This window comes from Symsagittifera roscoffensis, chromosome 3, assembly GCF_963678635.1.
Source record: "Symsagittifera roscoffensis chromosome 3, txSymRosc1.1, whole genome shotgun sequence".
NCBI classification, from domain to species: Eukaryota; Metazoa; Xenacoelomorpha; order Acoela; family Convolutidae; genus Symsagittifera; species Symsagittifera roscoffensis.
The window spans coordinates 12,484,686-12,503,490 of NC_087064.1; the positions used below are offsets into that span (position 1 = coordinate 12,484,686).

At 35.3% G+C, this 18,805-nt stretch overlaps 2 protein-coding genes across 3 annotated transcripts in view; both read left to right on the plus strand.

Moving 5' to 3' along the window:
• The window catches only part of LOC134842872 (acetyl-CoA acetyltransferase, mitochondrial-like), a 134,164-nt gene that overhangs the window by 19,716 nt on the left and 95,643 nt on the right, over positions 1 to 18,805 (plus strand). Inside the window, exons 7-10 of one of the 2 annotated variants that reach the window (XM_063859377.1) lie at positions 8,232 to 8,444; positions 14,473 to 14,537; positions 14,781 to 14,894; positions 15,145 to 15,656. The exons of the other annotated variant lie outside the window; for it this stretch is intronic. Coding sequence (XP_063715447.1) covers positions 8,232 to 8,444; positions 14,473 to 14,537; positions 14,781 to 14,894; positions 15,145 to 15,312 — 560 coding nt within the window. The 3' untranslated portion in view covers positions 15,313 to 15,656. Of the gene's footprint in view, positions 1 to 8,231; positions 8,445 to 14,472; positions 14,538 to 14,780; positions 14,895 to 15,144; positions 15,657 to 18,805 lie in introns of those variants that run through there. 2 annotated transcript variants of the gene reach the window in all.
• The window catches only part of LOC134842871 (ATP-binding cassette sub-family F member 1-like), a 362,252-nt gene that overhangs the window by 15,201 nt on the left and 328,246 nt on the right, over positions 1 to 18,805 (plus strand). The gene's annotated exons all lie outside the window — the stretch shown is intronic.

Genomic DNA, 18,805 nt, shown 5'->3' on the forward strand with positions numbered 1-18,805 from the left:
TTAAAGAAGTGTCCATCAAAAATGGTTCTTTAAATTCAAAGAGCTTTAAGGCCATCTATTTTTTTCTTCGCAATCCAAAAGTTGAAGGTTTTTCAAAAAAAATAAGTCAGTTTTTTGTTCAGTTTCCTTGCGTTCATTATTCTTTTCCAGCTGTCATTTGGCTATTTTTTAAGTTGCAAGATAATTGGTTTTTAAAACTTGAAACAAGAAGATTCTTTGTTTTTACTTCGAAGTGTTTTTTTACTTTCTAAAATTTTAACTGTTTGATATCAAACTATAATACTATAATTTTTAAGCTTGCGATTACGAAGCGTTATTGTATCAAATCAGAACTTAGATTTTTTCAAGGTAACCAACTTGTCTTACAGATTCACTAAATCTTTGTCTCAAATCTATACTAAATTCTATTCGACATTTGTTTTTTATGTTTGTTGTAATTTTATCAACACCGATTTTGTAAAATTTTAGTGTTTTTATTTAAGGAGCCGATGAATGTGGTGAAGGCTCTTGAATAAGTCTTGCTGGTTGTTTTTTATGAAGAAGTTTTTTTAATGAAAACAGTGTTGTTTCTGCAGTGAAAAAAATAGATGGCCTTAAAGCTCTTTGACTGTTGTTTCTGTCAATGGAAATCTGCTCATAAATCGTCGATTTTGTTACTGGTTCGTAATTTTCAGAATGAAGGTAATTCAAGGTGACTCATGTACAGGAAAATTTTTGATTCAGTTCACTTTTCATTTCTTTTGCTAAAAGGAAGGCAAACTCTACTTTTGAACAGCGCAAAAAGAAAGGTCACAAAAGTTGTGATCGACTTCTAGTTTCGAAAGTGGAATTTAATTTTCAGATTTCCCAGCGGAATAAAAAAATTACCATTGAGCTAGTTTTCTCAAATTGGGTTGATTTCAGCAAAAAAGTGTCGATCATAAATTGTTTTAGAAATTCAGAGATCCTTAAAGGCATCTATATTTTACTTTGAAATTCGAAAAATGATAATTCTTCGAAAAAAAGTCAGTTTTTTTTGTTTCTTTGTGTTCTTTGACTCTTTTCAAACTGTCGGTTGATTGAGTTTTTCTTTTTGCTTATCAAAAGGGCTCGGATTATATAAATTGATTCGGTCGCCTCATTCATTTGATGCCCCCAAAAAAAAGTTTTATTAGGCGCATGTTTTCAAAGGGGACTGACTTTTTGAGTTCGATGTTTTTTTATGGAAACTGTGTTGTTTCCGGTCAATGCAAGTCTGCTCAAGTATCGTCGATTTCGTTACTGCTTCGTAATTTTCAGAATAAACGTAATTCAAGACGCATGCACAGGGAAAATTTTGATAGATCTAGTTTTTTTTGTCGTTATTTGAGGCTTCCATTTCATTTCCTGTGTGATTGTTGTAGCCCGATATTTGGAGCGTTTCCAGCATGCTCTCGCCAGTCTAAAAAACGGTAGGGCTGTACTGGTGCCTTTTGCGACGACTGTAGTTGCGCGTCGGGTCGACCGCGAGAAGATGGCACCGCTGGTCCCTTTCATTTCCTGTCGGCTAATTTGCCATGCGATATTGTTTGTATTTTTTTGGTATACATTTTAAACGCATTCAGTGAGGAGACAATCAAGCTGGATACTGTAATAATTTGCATTGATTAGTATACAGCCTGTTATCGATTATATTGACCTTTTAATGTGTGTGTCGTCAAGACAGATATGAGCGTTTCTCGACGTCGGACCAAGTAGCTCTTTCAATTCTGTTATATGGCTTTTCCGGCGGTATATAGAGTAGGTCAAGCTCATCAGCTTCCCAAAGAACTAATTTAAGTCCATAAATATCAATTCCTCGTATTGTTTGCGAGGTTGTTTCCACAGCAAGAAAACCTCATAAAACAAGTTATGATGTACTGGAAACAAAATTTCTCACAATTTGGCCCGGTTAAGCCCTTCCAAATAGTTTCATCTGCCATTTTGAACCCTATATCTTGAATAGCTCCAAAGAAAACGACAAAAACGTGGCGACAAAATTCGTTCATTTGAACTTTTATGTCCTGTGACTGTAGTTCTTTTTCGTCTACGAATTTTCCAAAGACTAGTTTCCTGTATAATTGATTATTTAGTATGCTGTTCTCAAGAGAAGGAAAGACCTTCGCTGCTTTGTTTTTGATTGGCCTAAAACTTTGAGATATCGAATAAACCTATCTTTTCTTCTTTCATCAGAACTCAGTAACGCGTATCCACGTGTCAATTGATTAAGGTTTGATATTGTAAACGTATTTTGATCAAAATTATCGCATCCCGTGAATTAGATTAGGACAAAAAAGTTTAAAACAAATTAGATTAGCAATCAGTAATCGCCTCACCAGCGGATTTAGGGGGGGGGGGGGCGGCGGTGGACGCTCGTTCAGGGATTCAACCCCCACTGTGGATTCAAAGGGCCTTCCCTTTGTACTATTTTTGATACATCTATTTTTGGCTGACTGATCCTAAATGTTTCTAAAGGCGCTTTTGGCGCCAAAATATACTAATTAAGAGGGGGAAGCGCGCGAGAAAAAACCGCGATTTTTTGGTCAACATTTTCCAAAAAAGTACCTAAAAATTCGTTTTTTGGCCTGTTTTTTAAAAATTTGTCTGCCGACCTGAAAATTCTGTAAAAATGGGTTCTTTGTAGTGATTTGGGAGAGCTCAGAAAATCAATCAGGTCAACCCAAAAAAAGGTCGACAAAATTTTCAAGTTGATTGATAACAGCTAACGAAGTTGTTTCATTGTGGTATTTTGGCGGAATTTTGATCTGTGTTTAAATGAAGCTTTCTTTGTTCAACATATCTGACTTCTGATCAAAAATACTTAGTTTGATATCATTTTAGTTTGTTTAAAATTAAATAAATTTCCTCAAATTCTTTGGAGTGCTGATCAAACTACGGTTGAAAAGGTATATTATGCCTCGGATAAGATATATTCTCAGTGAAAAATGCATCTTTTAAGCTGAAGCTTTATAAAAATAGAGCAATAATTGAGCCAAAAAATCAGGAAACTCAAGTGCAAATTTGAGACAAGAAGAAATATAATTGAAAGGAATGTTTCGCTGAGGTTTCCTGAAATCATAATTGGATTTCAGTTCTGAGACTGTCACATTGTTTCGTTCATTTTCTGTTAGCCTCTGCTTATCACGTGAAGGGCATTACTGATATTTTGTGGTTCAATGTTCGGCTGTGTCTCGGTCGTGACGAAGTTGCTGATTTAGGCATAGAACTATGTCGCTTCTGAGCCATTGTCATTCCTTGCTCCTCCTAAAAGTTGAATAGAAATTAAAAGGTGCAAGATTTAAATGTTCGAAGAGATTTTTTGCAGGTTTACTATCATCTTGCTTTTTCTTTTTTAAGATTTCGGTAAGATTTGGCTTTCTTTTGCAAGAGTGAGACAAGATTTTGGTTTATACAGAACACTAGTTTCTTATTCTTGTTTTGTGCAAGGTATTTTCAGTGGTTAGTAACTAATACTATCATATAACAGATACTAGGCAAAATTTTCTACCTAAGCTGCTAAAACATGTCTTCCTCAGATGAGAGACACAAGTCAATTCTGAAACCGATCAGAATTTTTTCAAGGAGCAAGTTTAAACCAACTTCCATATTGCAAGTGCGCCGCTTGTTTCTGAAACATTTAGTTTGAATGGAATTTACATGCTTTGAGAGTCGATGAACGTAGTTGAGACTCTTATATAGGTCGCGATGTTTTTGTCTTTCGTTTTTATGTTCAGGGAAAGCTCAGGCTCAGTTTTGCTTTTTCGCTGTTTGACTTTCGATTTCTTTTTAAGTTCGGATCATTTTTTTGCTAAAAGGAAAGCAAATTCCACTAATATCAGCAAAAGTGTAAACGCGTTACGAAAAATACGATCGACTTCTAGTTTCGAAAGTGGAATTGAATTTTCAGATTTCTAAGCGGAATAAAAAATTCACCAATTGATCCAGTTTTCGCAAATTGGGCTAATTTCATCAAAAAAGTTTCAATCATAAATTGTTCTAGAAATTCAAAGAGCTTTACGGGCATCTATTTTTATCGTTGAAATTCGAAAGTCAGGTTTTTCTGTTTATTTGCGTTCCTTGACTCTTTTCCAACTGTCTGTTGGTTATGTTTTTTCGGTTACAAGTGTGATGTTCTTTTGAAAAGTATTCTCACGTGATATATGTGGTTACGACAGTCGAAGTAGTGGAATAGGATGTAGTGTAATGCGACTAGAGATATTAAGATGACCGCCAGACAAACGAAGAAGGAGGCAGATCCGAACAGAGCTCCCCCTAGACCCCGTCCGATGTTACTGGTGGTGTTACTGCTCATAGATAGGGAACCTCCCATGACACAGATTTAGAAAACTGCAGTTTCTGGTATCGGTTCTTGGGGAACTATGGCTTGCTCGGTTGCAAGAATCAATGAGTTTGAATACTATAAAGAGAAATTCTATTCATTGAATGACAAAAAAGATGTTGAAGCAATTTCAGGAGATGGCAAGAAGCAATCATTAGCTATGGGCTTCGAAAATGATAACGACTAAAATTGCTTCCATGTGTTTAAATCTCCGTTAAGATGAGAAGAATCACTTCGGTGACTGCTAAATTCCAAAGCCAGATGTTTTACGTAAATATAATTAAGTTATATCGTTTTATCGTTATGAAAAAACTACCAATGAATTTTTTGGTTGGCTTGGACTGGAAGGAGTAAATGTGAAGATTAAAACAATAATGGCGCCAGATTGAGTTTTAGAAAGCACTTAGTTTACAATTTAGTTTCTGTAGTGCAGTTAAAGTAAAATTTGCTAAAATACGATAAATTCTAAGGACTGTCGTTCGCGCTTTATGTTGTGGACTAAGTTGGTGCTGTTTGTTTGCGAAGGCGAAAATAGATTCGGAAACGGTAGTTTGAAGGCTTCTCGTCCAAACAACCTCAGCAACAAACATAAGTTGAATGGGATTCACTGCTAATAGTGTCCCAGTTCCAAGTGACGTCTGAAGCGAACTATTCAAGCATGAAGTCTCTGGCTTTTTGTTCTTTGGTTCATCGCATATGACTGGAGGTATAAATCATTGTGACTGATAATACTTAGAGAATTAAGTTATTGAAAGTTGCACGTTGGCTGTTTGAAACAAACAGAATATGGGAAGTGTTGAGTGAAATGGCCTCAAAATTTATCACAGCTTGGGCTGACTGACCCTAAATCTTTGCTGGTTAATGTCCAAAATTATATTGCTAAGTACAAATTGGCTATAAACCAACATGTGAGCAATGTCTGGAGGCCTTAAATTGGAGTGCCACTTCAGTTGATATGGACCTTTTTGAAGCTCAAATTTCGTCAAATCCCAAAAAAGTGCGTCAAATCCCAAAAATATTAAGTTTTATTTTGACCCGAATTAACTTGAGTCGAACAAATGTCCCAGAGAAACTGCAGAGTCAAGTTGTTGTGACAGAATACAAGAATGTTTTCAATCAACATATTTGAAATAAATTTTGAATTGCCCTTTAAATGTCATTTAAAGTTTATTAAAGTTTCTGTAATAACAAATTTCAGTCAGAAAAAGCCTTGTTGTTCTGCAAGCAGCATTATTAAAATTTGCCTTCTATGTTTTTACTCAACTTGAATGGACCATTAATTTTTAGTAGTGAAGAATAAGTTCACTGACCATATCATTATCTAAGCAATACTTAAACAATTTATCTGTTATTGCTTGCATATTTTGGATATTTGAATGTGATAAAACTAGAGCTCATTTGTGAGTGTCTGTGTGAGAGCAGCGACAGTCCTTAGAATATTTGTTTTAAGGTCAGCCATGCCTTCAGAAATGTTGCGTTTCGAGAAGGCCAAAGCATATTATCTTTCCAAGAAAAAGGTGACAAGTAGGCATCGCTCTCAAATTATCTATTGCAGTATCGGATTTAGGGGGACAGTAACGGTTCCCCCATCATGGGTATGACCGCTTGACGAGCCAAAGAGTCCCCATATGGTATTATTTTAAGACATCCATTTTCGACCAGACCAACCCTAAAGTTTTTCTCAAGGCACCTTAGCAGCCAATATAAACTAATTTTGAGGGGTACGCGCGCTACATTTTTGTCCCGTTTGTTTTCGAAAACTCGCCTGCGGCTAAGAAAAATTGGTCAAAATAGTGCTTTGAGAGACCTCGGAAAATCAATTTAGTCGATCTATCAAAAAAAGATCGACAAAATTTTTGAAAATCTGCACCTGGGAGAGTAGTAAAGAGTCGATGAACGTAGTGAAGACTGTTATATAGGTCGTGATCGTTTCTTGTTTTTACAGGAAAAGGGTTAAAAAGTTGTTCATGCTCAATTTTGATTTTTCGCGGTTTGATTTTTGATTGTTTTGCTCTTGAGATCAGCAAGGGTATTGCAGTCAGGTGTTAAATTTTTTCCGTAAATAAATTGTTCAGAGAGTGGTCAAAATTAGAAATGGTAACTTAACGTCCTGTTCATAATGAAATCCAATTTTGTTGCGTCTTCTGCATGCACACGTGGTCTGGAAGCAACGAATACGCCAGTGACGGCAAAGGTCCGGGGCGCGAATCTGGCCGGACTTATTTTTTTAATCGGAAATTTTCCGTTTCAAAAAAATTGTTGACCTATGATTTGTCTGCTTATGTTTTTTTCGGCTTATACCTGTTTGTACGTCTAAGTAAATCAAAGCACTCAAAACAACAAAAATGTAAAATTGCGTACAGCAAAAAAAAACAATTCTACGATGTGGCAGTAGAATTGTTTTTTTTTTGCTGTACGCAATTTTACATTTTTGTTGTTTTGAGTTCTTTGATTTACTTCTACTGTTTGTATTTGGAAAAGGGTCTGTTTCTTTATTCAAGTCTCCACCACCTTCTGTCCAACGCAAGAACTGATCGAGACCTGCAGCACTTTATTTACAAAATAATTTAAAATCGGGATACAAGACTATATTGATCCCGCCAAATAAATACTAAATACCATAGGTTTAATCGTATCAACAGGTTGTTGAAACCCTACTCATAATTGGCTATGTCCAGTTTGTTAAAAACGTTATGGCCTTCTAACAAGAGAAAGTCTTGAAACTTTGACAGTTTTTTGGAAACTTTATGCGAAAACTACCGTGCCAATTCTCAGGCTCTGTTCATTAAAGATACCCGGTTTTGGGAAACTTCCCTACTTAGGCGGCAATTACATGCTTGTTGGAAAATCTTTTGACAATTTTAAGATATTTTGACCGTTTTTTTTAGAAACTTTTTGAATTTTCCTAAAATGTACTCAATCAAATCTGAGATGAAAACTTCTATTGAAAGAACCGGTTGCACTACTTGTTCTTGTAGAAGCGGCGTTTTCCTAAATTTTATGAAATTATATGTCCTTGGGCAAGTTGGTTATCTCAAAATTTTTTCCTCCTCTAATTTGTTTTAGTAGAGAAACAACAAAGGTTTTGGACAAATTCCAATTTATGAAATTACGCATTTCGTCCGGCATAAATATAACAAATTCCAAAAAATACCAAAAACGTGCTTCCAGCTTTACCTGGGCCCTAGGTGTCCTTCCTCGTGCTATACGAAAATTTTGTTTCACCTAGTTTTTCTCAACATTTTTCCTTTTTTTAAAGAAATTTGTTCTTTTTTATGATTGTGTTGTATCGCAAGTGGTGCGGAGCTCTGCTTTGCCTCTGTGTGAGAAAGAAACGAATGGAGCTTGTGTAGCTTGAACCCTTCTTATATAATAAGTAAATGTTTTTTTTTAACAAAAATGTCATACATTTTTTTATTTTCATATGCCAATACGGTTTTTTCAACAGAATTCATTTTTGACTTCGTTTGAGGCATTATCTTTGATTTTTGGCATTTTATTTTGTATCGCAAGTAGTGCGAAGCTAAATTTCGCCTCTGTGTTTTAATTTCTTTTCGTTGCCGTTGTTAAAATGAAGGTAAACTCCTCTATCGAACAGCAGAACTGTAAAGATCACGAAAAATGTGATCGACTTCTAAATTCGACTTCAATTTTCTGATTTACCACCGGAAATTTTATCGATTGACCCAGTGTTGTCAAATTGAGTTAATTTATCAAAAAGGTGTCAAAAACAAATTGTTTTTGAAATTCAAGGAGCTTTAAGGCCATAGTTTAAAAAAAAGCTGTGAGTTTCCTTTCGTTCATTGAATCTTCACCAATTTTCTGGTGGCTATGTTTCTAATTGGAAAGTCCATCTACTTTTTCAGTTTTTCAATAGTATTTGCCCTGTTTTAAGCTGGAGTAGAGACGCTTTTTGACGAGGACGAAGAGTACAAGACAGCGCAGTTTGACAAATTTTCCAAACTGAGACCTGCCTTTGACAGGTCAGGAGGCGGAACGGTGACTGCGGCTAATGCCAGTACTCTGAATGACGGAGCAGCTGCCTTGGTTTTGATGTCTCAGGATTCAGTTGAGAAACACAAGGTCACACCACTTGCGAAGATAGTCAGTGAGTATTTCGATTAAGTCAAATTTTCTTTCAGTACTTATCGAGTATCAATGAACGTATTGCAGACTCGTATATAGGTCTTGGTTATTTTTGGTTCCTTTTTTTTCAGGAAACTCCTAAAATGCTCTAATAAATCCAAAATTCCCTTTATGCAATTTAATGAATGCTCTAAGAAATATATGCCTTTTTTGAGTTCAACTCAAGTTCATTTGCTAAACAGCAGGCAAATTGTGCTCTCCAAATACGAAAGTGCAAATTACGCGAAAAAACGTGGAAGACTTCTTGTTTCGAAAATGGAAGTTAATCATAAGATTTGCCAGTAGGAAAGAAATTTAACCTGTTCACCCAGTTTTCTCAAATTGGGAACGTTTCATCAAAAACATGCCAATTAAAAGTTTTTAAAATTAAAGAGCTTTCCGGCCATATATTTTTCTTTGAATTTCGCAAGATGAGTTTTTTTTGTTTTCAAAAAACTAGTCAGTTTGTTTCTGTTACCTTGCGTACATGGCTCTTTTCAACTGTCTGTTGGCTAAATTATGAAGTGTTCATGTTCAATTTTGATCATTTGCGATTTTATTTTTGAAAGTTTAACTTAAATGCATTTGCTAAATGTTAGGTTAATTACGCTCTCTAAAAGCAAAGTTGCAAAAGTCCCGAAAAAACGTGACTTAGTTTTAGTTTCGAAAATAGATTTTATTTTAATTTTTAGATTTCCCAGCGGAATAAAGCAATACTTTTTGAGTCAATTTTCTGAATTTGGGATCATTTGTTTTGTTTTTTTTTCTTAGTTGATTGACGCATTTGGAACGGTCTGTTTGCTATGTTTTTTTTTTCTTCAAATTTTCAAGTTTTTTTTTCAATTTGAAATCGAGAACCAGCTAAAATCCACTCGTGGCTAAATTTGTGGCTGATCTCCCGATACTGATAACCTTCTCAGAGCCGATGACTGAATGAAGACTCCAATTTAAGACAAACCTTTTAACGAAAAAATTTTTATCGCTCAGGTTGATTTTTTCGCGGTTTGATTTTTCATTTATTTCCAAGTTCAAGTCAGATTTGCTAGAAGTATGGCAAATAACATTCTCGAATACCGTAACTGCAAGTGGCATCACAGAATGAGATTGACGTTTAGTTCAGAATCATTTTCGATTTTTGGATTGGTAGCGGAAAACAATGTCTATCGCTCCAGATCACTCGAATTTTAGCAGATCAGTGTCTATCGTTAAATACTTTTGAATTCAAAGATTTTCATGTTGATTTGTTTTTTTTTGCAGACCGTAGTGTGTTATTACAAAGCCGATTGTTCCTACTGAAGTCACAAATAATGGTGCTAGTTTTTGTGACACCTTTATTTTCTCAAAAATTGTGGAAATGATGATTTTTGATTTTTTTTCTGAAATTAAACCGTCAAATCTGAGACTAGCAATTTTATCAAAAGAGCATGTTACGGGGATCCCCTCAGCATGAGCTGCTAAGTCTTTGTTTTAGTTCAACAAAAGTAATCTTTTAAAGAATTGTCCAAATTTCGAAATTTTGACAGTTTGTGGGAAACTTCTGTTCTCAAAAGCTACTGTGCCAAAAGTCTGGGATCAATGGGCTCAATCGCCAGATTACCAAAGTTGAGAACCCTCCCTGAAAAGGTCTACTTTTTGAGATTTTTACCGTTTTTCGGAATTTTTTGTCGATTTTTATTCTGCCAAAACAGAGTAAGGGGTTAAGGTTCAATAAAAAAAACAGGTAAATTTTTGTAGAAAGGCAGTGTTGGTGTGGGAAAAAGTCCATGTTTTGAAACGTTTTTAGGAGCTTTTTTGTTTTTCTCTGGAGCTTCAGTACAAAATCTGACATTAAACGTTCAATCGAAGAACAAGTTTTTGCATAATCCCTTGCATCAATGGATTCTCCCAAATTTTCTAAGCAATCAGGTATGGACCTAAGAAATGTGAATTATTTGCCACGGAAAATCTCCAATTTTTAATTTTTTGATTTTTCTCAAATTATCCAGCCAAATTTAAGATAAGGTGCTCAATCGAAAGATTATGCGATAGGTATTTTCTGTGAATAGTGCCTACACTAGTTTTGATATAAAAACAAAGTTGGACCAATTATGTTATCTTTTTGTTGAAATTCTGTTCGTTTTCAGAGTTTTTTTGATTTTCTCGAAAATTACTGTTCGAAATGTGAGTACAAGAGTTCAATCGAAGGTGCAAGCTGTCGGAGTGTCCTCTGCATAAGTGATATTTCACAACGGTAGTAAGGAATCCGCCATGGTTTTAAGAAGTATTTGACTCATTGACCCGTTGTTTGGACTAAGTGCGTTTTCCCAATAACGACGTTGCCAGGTCTAAAATTAGGGAATCAATGATGTTTGAAAGATCTCCCCTGAGAAAGCGTTTTTTCCGTTTTTTTACAACGAATCAGCTATGGACTTAGTAAATGTCCAATTTTTATGAGTAATTAAGGTTTTGAAGACTCTTATATAGCTCTTGCTGATTTTTGTTTGTTTTTTTTTTCAGGAGAAAGTCTTAAAATTTTGATGCACTTAGGTCTATATGTATTTTTGAGTTCAATTGAAATTCATCTGCTGAAAGTGGCGTAAATAGCTTTCTCCAAACAACGAACGTGCAAATGGCGCGAAAATTCGTGAATGACTTCTAAATTCGAAAGTGGAATTTAATTTTTAGATTTCCAGCGGAGTAAAAACTTTACCTGTTGATTCAGTTTTCTCAAGTTGGGTTAATGTTATTAAAAAAGCGCCAGTCATAAATCTTTCTAGAAGTTCAAAGAGCTTAAAGGGCATCTATTTTTTTCTTTGAAGTTCGAAAGTTGAGATTTTTTTTCAGTAAAGTCAGTTTTTTTTATGTTTACTTGCGTTTATTACCCTTTACCAATCTTCGAATGGCTCTGTTTGACACTTTGCAAAGTTACATATGCTTTTTGCATCTACGTGTTCTTAAAACTATCAAAAAGATTCCTCCGGTTTTAATTCCGCAGGTTGAAAGTCCAATTCTGGCACATTGAATTAGTTTTTAGTTTAATCGGTGGCATTTTTAACGAAAAGCATCGTCAAGGTAAAAGCAACTGTAACTGCTCTCTTTGTAACTAGTATTGGTAAAATCTCAAGTGATCGTGTCGATGTTGCCAAAAGGTGATGCTCATAATCTCATAATTTTTAGTTTTTCTAACCTCCTTACTCTTTGTTTTTGGTTTTCAGAGCAACTTTTTCGTAGTCTTGTTTTTGCGAAGTGCAGCGTTGCCTCTGTGTTACACTTGCAAATTTTTTCATTAAACAATTGATTGAAGAGCAAGTTGTTCAAAAAAAAATTCGCAAGTGTAACACAAAAGCAAAGCTGCACTTCGCAAATACAAGCCAGAAAACGAAAAAAAAGAGCTCTAAAAACCAAAAACAAAGTGGTATAGCGAAAAAAAAACTTGAAAAATGTTTGGATTTTTTTCCCTCTATCAACTTCAACTTTTTTTTAACTTATGGCTTTATCGAACTTGCTTTATTATTGAACCTTAACAATTTTCATGCTCTTTCTGACGGTTGCTTCTCCACCCTATAGTTAGGGGTTTGAGTCCCGGTCGGGCCTTGTTTTTTTCAGTATGCATGAATTTGAACGTTTTTTTTTGGGGAGGGGGAAATTTGTGGTCTTCTGTCTGTCTGCTTATTTTTGTCGGCTTAATTTCGAAAGCATTGACTTTTTTATTTTTCTTTTCTAATTGGCAGTTTTGGTGACACGTGTAGTTCATAATATACACTTTCTACTATAATTGACAGTCGCTGTGTTATTTGTAAATGTACCAAAATTCGAACTTGGTAAATTTTTATTTTAAGCAAATTGTACAAATGGTTTCAGTTGGCACAAATGGTTTCGGTTAGCACAAATGGTTTCGGTTCGGACTTAGTCATCTTATTTTGCATAATTGAGGGGCAAAATTCATCATTTTGTATTTAAGGGGTTGAGGGTTTGAAAGCTTGAAGTTTTCGGTCAAAAGCGCGTTTTGTTTCGTCTCTTTGGGCGTCTAACAAGGTATTATCAGTTTATTGATCGCTCGTTACCTGATACTGAATGCTGTTTGGTGTTGCAACTGGGTTCTAGACTTTTTCCCTCAAACAAATTTGTTCACAAGATTTCGCACCTGAAATTGTTACATGTGTGTCAACTTGCGTCATGATAAATTCAACTCATTCAGCCATCTAGCTCATCTGACTGAGAGGTAACACACCTGCATGAAATGACAAAGGCTTCTTATTCAAATCAGACCGGGACCTGTTTTGCAAACTAGAAATTGACCGCTTTTTTGGACTATCGTCCGTCTGTTTAAGATTCGATGAACGTAGTGTAAACTCTTTTTATAGGTTGCGATGATTTTTTTGTTTTTTTTTCAGGAAAAGTCTTAAAGGGTGAAACTGAATTGGAATCAATGTTTATTGCATGAAAAGTTTTCGAGTTAAAGTCTTAAAATTTGTTCATGCAGACATTTACTTTTTTCATGTTAGACTTGATTTCTTTTTCAGTTCAGTTCATTTCCTTTGTTAAAAGGAAGGCAAACTCCGCTATCGATCAGCGAAAATTTGGAGGTCACGAAAAACGTGATCGACTTCTAGTTTCGAAGTGGAATTAATTAACGAATTTCCCAGCGAAATAAAAATTTTCCGTATTTGTCAAGTTTTCTCAATTGGGTTTTTTTAATCAAAAAAGTATCAATCATAAGTTGCTTTAGAAATTCAAAGAGCTTTAAAGGCATCTATTTTTTTCTTTGAATTACGAAAGTTGTATTTTTTTTCAGTCTGTATTTTTTCTTTACTTGCGTTCATTGACTCTTTTCCAATTGTCTGTTAGCCATGTTTTTTTTGTTGGCTTAACTCTTGCAGCACAACTTTCTTTTAAATTTTTGATTGCCAATTCTAAAGCCCCATTGGGTGGGGATATTTTTGTTAACGGAATTGAAGTTCTTTTTAACAGTCGATGTACGTAGCTCAAATTTACTTTTTCGCGGTTTGACTTTTGATTTTTTTTTTGAGCTCAGTACTTTTACCTTGTTAACAGGAAGGCAAACTCCATTTTCGAACAGCAAAAGTATTAAGATCACCAAAAAAATTGGGTTAATTTTAAAAAGCACCAATCATAAATTGTTCTTGAAGTTCAAAGAGCTCTTAGGTTATATATTTTATCGTTGAAATTGGATTTTCGTTCTGTTTTCTTGCGTTCATCGCTCTTTTTCAAGTGTCAGTTGGATTTTTTTGGTTTACTCGAAATTCCGATATCGGGATCTGTTTTTGTTGTGGAAACTGAAAATTTTCGAATATTGTAGACTTTCGTGTCTGCTAATTTTTGTCGGCTTAGGTCCCGCCGAAAGGTTGTTCTTTTTAGCTTTTTGAAATCTGTGTAAAGTTTGTAATGGTGCAGGTATTTTTGTTCCGGTGTTTTTTTGCATATTCAAAGGTTTTTTTTATTTTTGGTTATGTCTGTTCGTTTGCTGGTAATCATAGTCATTCATTTTTGTATCGCAAGTGATGAGGAGCTCCGCTTCGCCCCTGTGTTTAACAATTACACTTAAAGTATGGGGCAAGATTTACTTCCTGAAGAAAATCGAAAACCAGCTGAGTACCTCTCTGATTAAACGCATAGTGCATTATCAATAGCCATTGCGTTTCATTGCACTTGTTCCTTTCTAGACTTGTTTCCTTTTCGGCAAAGCTTTGAAAGATGGAAACACGACTGCTCATTTAGCAAGTTTACTGACTGTTCTATTCTTATAATCAGTCTGTAATTAGGAGGTATTCCGTCTACGATTATCAAAAGATATGTCAATTGCTTTGACCAATTTCGGCAAAATTGTATCATGCTGCTATAAATATAGAAATGTTCACAGTATGGATGGGAACAGTTGTATCAGATAATATGCATGTGGTTAAGATGTGGTCACGTTAACATTTAGTCCGAATAGCTCAAACAAACTTGTCATGTAACTACAGTAGCGCATGGTAGTTCTGATGATGATCATGTTGATGATTCTGTTTCAGGCTTCGCAGATGCTGCAACTGACCCGATAGATTTCACCATTGCGCCTGCTCTAGCCATGCCCAAAGTGAGCTTTGTTGAAGATAAAAATTAAAAGATTACATTGATACAGACGAGAGACTTAAGCTTATCTTCGAATCAGGGCTTTGGCACCGTTAATTGTATCCAATAATTTGCCAATAGCGAGTAATCAAAAATTATGCCACAAAAAGAAAGATCATATGACCCTACCACGCATGTCTTAAAAGTAATTGCAGTGCTGATGAGTAATTATGTGCTGTCTGTTTGAATACTATGTGTTCTGTATTAGGCTCTGGAGATGGCAGGTGTAAGCATGGACCAGGTGTCTCTGTTTGAGATCAACGAAGCATTTTCAGTGGTGTCATTGGCCAACATAAAACTACTCAACCTAGATCCAGAAAAGGTAATTTTTGAAAAATTTAAGCAGATGTATAGTGGATATTAATTTGAAGTAACAGATGGTGGTAAATGGATAAGTTTTTAGATAAGTCTGCTAATGAGGCTGTCCTTCCACGATACAGCCATTTTTTTACCGATTGTTATAACCAAATGAAAATATGAAATTTTCTCAAATATTGAACTGAATCATGAAGTTTTTGACGCCATTGATATTGGTTCTCTGTTTGTTCGAGTGATTTGATGTCCAAATGCAGGTGAACGTTGATGGGGGAGCTGTAAGTCTGGGACATCCAATTGGGATGTCAGGAGCCAGGATAGTGACTCATCTGGCTCACAGACTCACCTCTGGACAGTATGGACTGGCTGGCATCTGCAACGGGGGAGGAGGCGCCTCTGCTATGTTGATCCAGAAGATGAAGTAAATCTTGTCTGTCGAGTTGATTCCATGCCAGATCCAGAATAGATATTCTGTCTCAAGTTTTAAAAAGTTAAAGTGGTCATCATCTCACTATCATTCACAGTCCCAGAGTGCATTGGCCGTCAGCATTATCTTCATAGTTTTCACAATAATGAAGACGAGGAACTGTATGAGCAAGCACTATATGTTGAACAAACGGATAAGCGAATTGAGTTTTTGATCGGCCGATGTTGGTCGAAGTTGATGTTGTTATCTTTGACTGAAGTCGTTGATTTGAAAAGAGTGAAGTGGTAGTCGAACAGGGCGATCATGGAGCACGCACCAAATTTGTAACTCATTTATAATAATAAAAATACTAATTATTTGAAGAATTCTGTTTTCTTATTGGTTAGTCAGTATATATAGCTTAAAGAGTTTATAAATCTGCTAAAAGACTCAATCTGTTAAGTTGAGTCTGGTCTTTACACTTGCGAAAGCAAGTGTCTTGTAATTGTGAAGAAGATTTTTTCCCGTAAATAACTTTTCTTACCAATTTTCAATGTGCTTCATTATTGAATCTTAACAACTTAAAGGATCCTTCGCCCTTGCCTGCGTACCCAAATGTCAGGGGCTCGAATGCGGGAAGGACTTTGTTTTTTCATTATGCATGCAATGTAAAAAAAATTTCCGGTCAACTTTGATTTGTCCGACTTTTTTCGGCTTAGTTTCCACATCACGGATTTTCCTTGTGCTCTGAGCAAGTATCATGGTAGTTGCAATTGTTGTTCATTGCAATCTCAGGGGGACGGGTGGCTCGAAAGCTTTTTTATGAAATCTTTTTTAGGCTACCTACCCTGGTGTCTGCTAAAAAAAATGTCGCCTTTGTTTTTTCTTCGGAAGTTTTGTTCCATTGCTAATTAGCAAGCGTTATCAATTTGCAAGCGTTATCAAAGCGAAATGTCGTCATGTAGACTTTTTTTTGGGTTAGCAACTAGTTTGACCAAATCAGTTGAATTACTTGCTCAATCAGCTGACGTGCTCCATTGCAAGAAAAATTAAATTAACCACTGGGTGAATACTATTTACTACAGGGTAGTTTTAGGAAAAACTTGAAACTTTAAGTAGTTTTTTTTACAAAATTAGTTTTTTGGCTCTACTGGTGTCTGCTCAAAGATTGTCGGTTTTGCTTCCGCTTCGTAAGTTTTGTTCAGTTGCCAATTTGAATTTAAACGTTCTTGTTTGTCATGTTTGCCTAGAATTCCTGCTTGATACAAATTAGTTTACTGAAAATGTATAGGATTGGGTTTTTATTTCAATTTTTTGAGACGCTTTGCAAAATTTCAACTTTTTGCAAAAATTTTTAAGTTTTCAACCGATTTTCAAAAAAGGGGTTTTCGTAGAAATACCGCATACAGCTTTATCTGTCTGTATACTTCACCGATCTCTTTTGCTTGACCACTTTTTCTACAGCCTTCGAAAAAGTCTGTGGGGAGAATATTTGACCCATATTCCAAATTTTTTTCTTGTTTTCTCAAAAATAACTAATCTGAGATTGTTGTCCCAATGATAAGTGAGGATTTGAAAATCTCTCTCATTAAGCGGCTACGCCAAAATTTTCTACACATGAAATTATGGCCCTCGGAATAATGAAATTTTTGATTTTTGTACAGTTTTTTTTATCTTCCCGAAAACTAACCTTCCAAACCTGACTTTTCGACTTTTTCAATGAAGATGACGGTTAGCAAAAGCGTTACAAAAAACTTATCGTCCTCTGAATGGTCAATTTTTGATATTTTTGAACGTTTTTTTTTCTAAACTATGAATTTTAGCGAAAAGTACCCTCCCATACTTGGGGTTTTGGGTTCAGTCCAAAGAACAGGGTTGTGGGAAGCTCCTTTGCTTACCCAACTACGCACAAGTTTTTTTGACAGCAAAAAATATGGCCGCCGGCTAAGCCCAATTTTAGAATCTGGTTTTGGTTTCGATGAAAAGAATAGATTTGAAAAACTCACCTGTATGAGCGGCTACGCCATAATTTTTTAGACAAAAAAATTATGGCCCTCCGAAAAATCAAAACTTTGATTTTTTGACCTTTTTTGTTTTTTTAAACTCATTTCGAGAACTACCCTCCCAAATCGGAGTTTTTTTGGTCAATCGAAGCTACAGTTTGCGTGAATATCTTTGCTTCGGCATAAGCGTGTACGATCTAATTTTTTTGCATAAAAAGCTATGATTCTCGGTAAAGTCAATTTTTGTTTCTACTGTTTTTTGAATTATCTGAATTTTCTCAAAAATTATACTCAGTTTCTCGAATCAGTCGAAATTACAGGCTGCAGCGTCCGTCCTCTTCTGCATAAACATATACACCCAATTGTTTTCACACAAAACGCTATGATTCTCGGAAAAGTCATAATTTTGATTTCTTGACCGCTTGACCGTTTTTTTGAAACTTTTTTATTTTTTGAATTATCCTGTCAAATCTGGTATCACAAATTAAAGTGAATCAACTGATAGGTTACGCCCAATTTTTTGTCGAAATAATTAATTGCCCTCAAAGTATCTATGAGTCTCGGAAAAATCAAAATCTTGCGAATCTGATATCAGGTATAATTGAAACAACAGGTTGTTGAGTCTATTTTAAAAATTGGCTAAAATTGATACTTTTTAAGTAAAAAGTGTTGACCTTCAAAAAGACAGTTTTGAAACTTTGACTGTTTTTGTAAACTTTTTGACTTCTCGACAGCTATTCTGCCATTTCTTAGTTTAACTGATCAATTGATAAACAACCCGGTGTTTGGAATCTTCTCTGCTGAAGCGGCATCGACATACATTTGCAGAAAAAAGTGATGGATTTCGGAAAGTGACATTTTCGACCTTCGATCGTTTTTTAGAAACTTTTTGACGAAACTTTTGTCTTGGAAACTACCCAATCATATCTGAGGTGGAGAGTTCAATCGAAAGAAGTGGTTGCGAGAATTTTTCCTGCCGAAGCGGACACTTTAGAATTTTGTAAGAGAAATGTTACTTTCTTAGGAAAATTCCAATACCTCAAAACTTGTTCACTCTTGCTTATGTGAAGGAACTAAGGTTTCGGACAAAGAGCTATTTTTGAAATTAGCCAGTTCATAACGCATCTGTATATGTATAACAATTTCAAAAAGTATCAAGCAGGTACCTCCAGCTATAGTTGGGCTCGTAGTTATATTTTATTGAGACATGGAAAATTTGGTTCACCTTGTTTTTTTCAACATTTTCATTTTTTTCGACTTCTGTTTTTTGTGTTTGTATTGTATCGCAAGTTTGTGTTGTATCTGTGTTTAAATTAAGTATAAATAACAGAAATCTGGAGCAAAATTTTTAACACAGCAAACACAGATCATCTTTCTCCGGCTTTGTGACGAGGAGCAACAAAAAGTCTGAGAATCTGTTTTCTGAGAACCATTCGCATAATCAAAGTCAAGGAAGATATCTCAGCTTTCTGGTTGCTTCCATGTTTAAATGAGCTTTATCTTCAGACT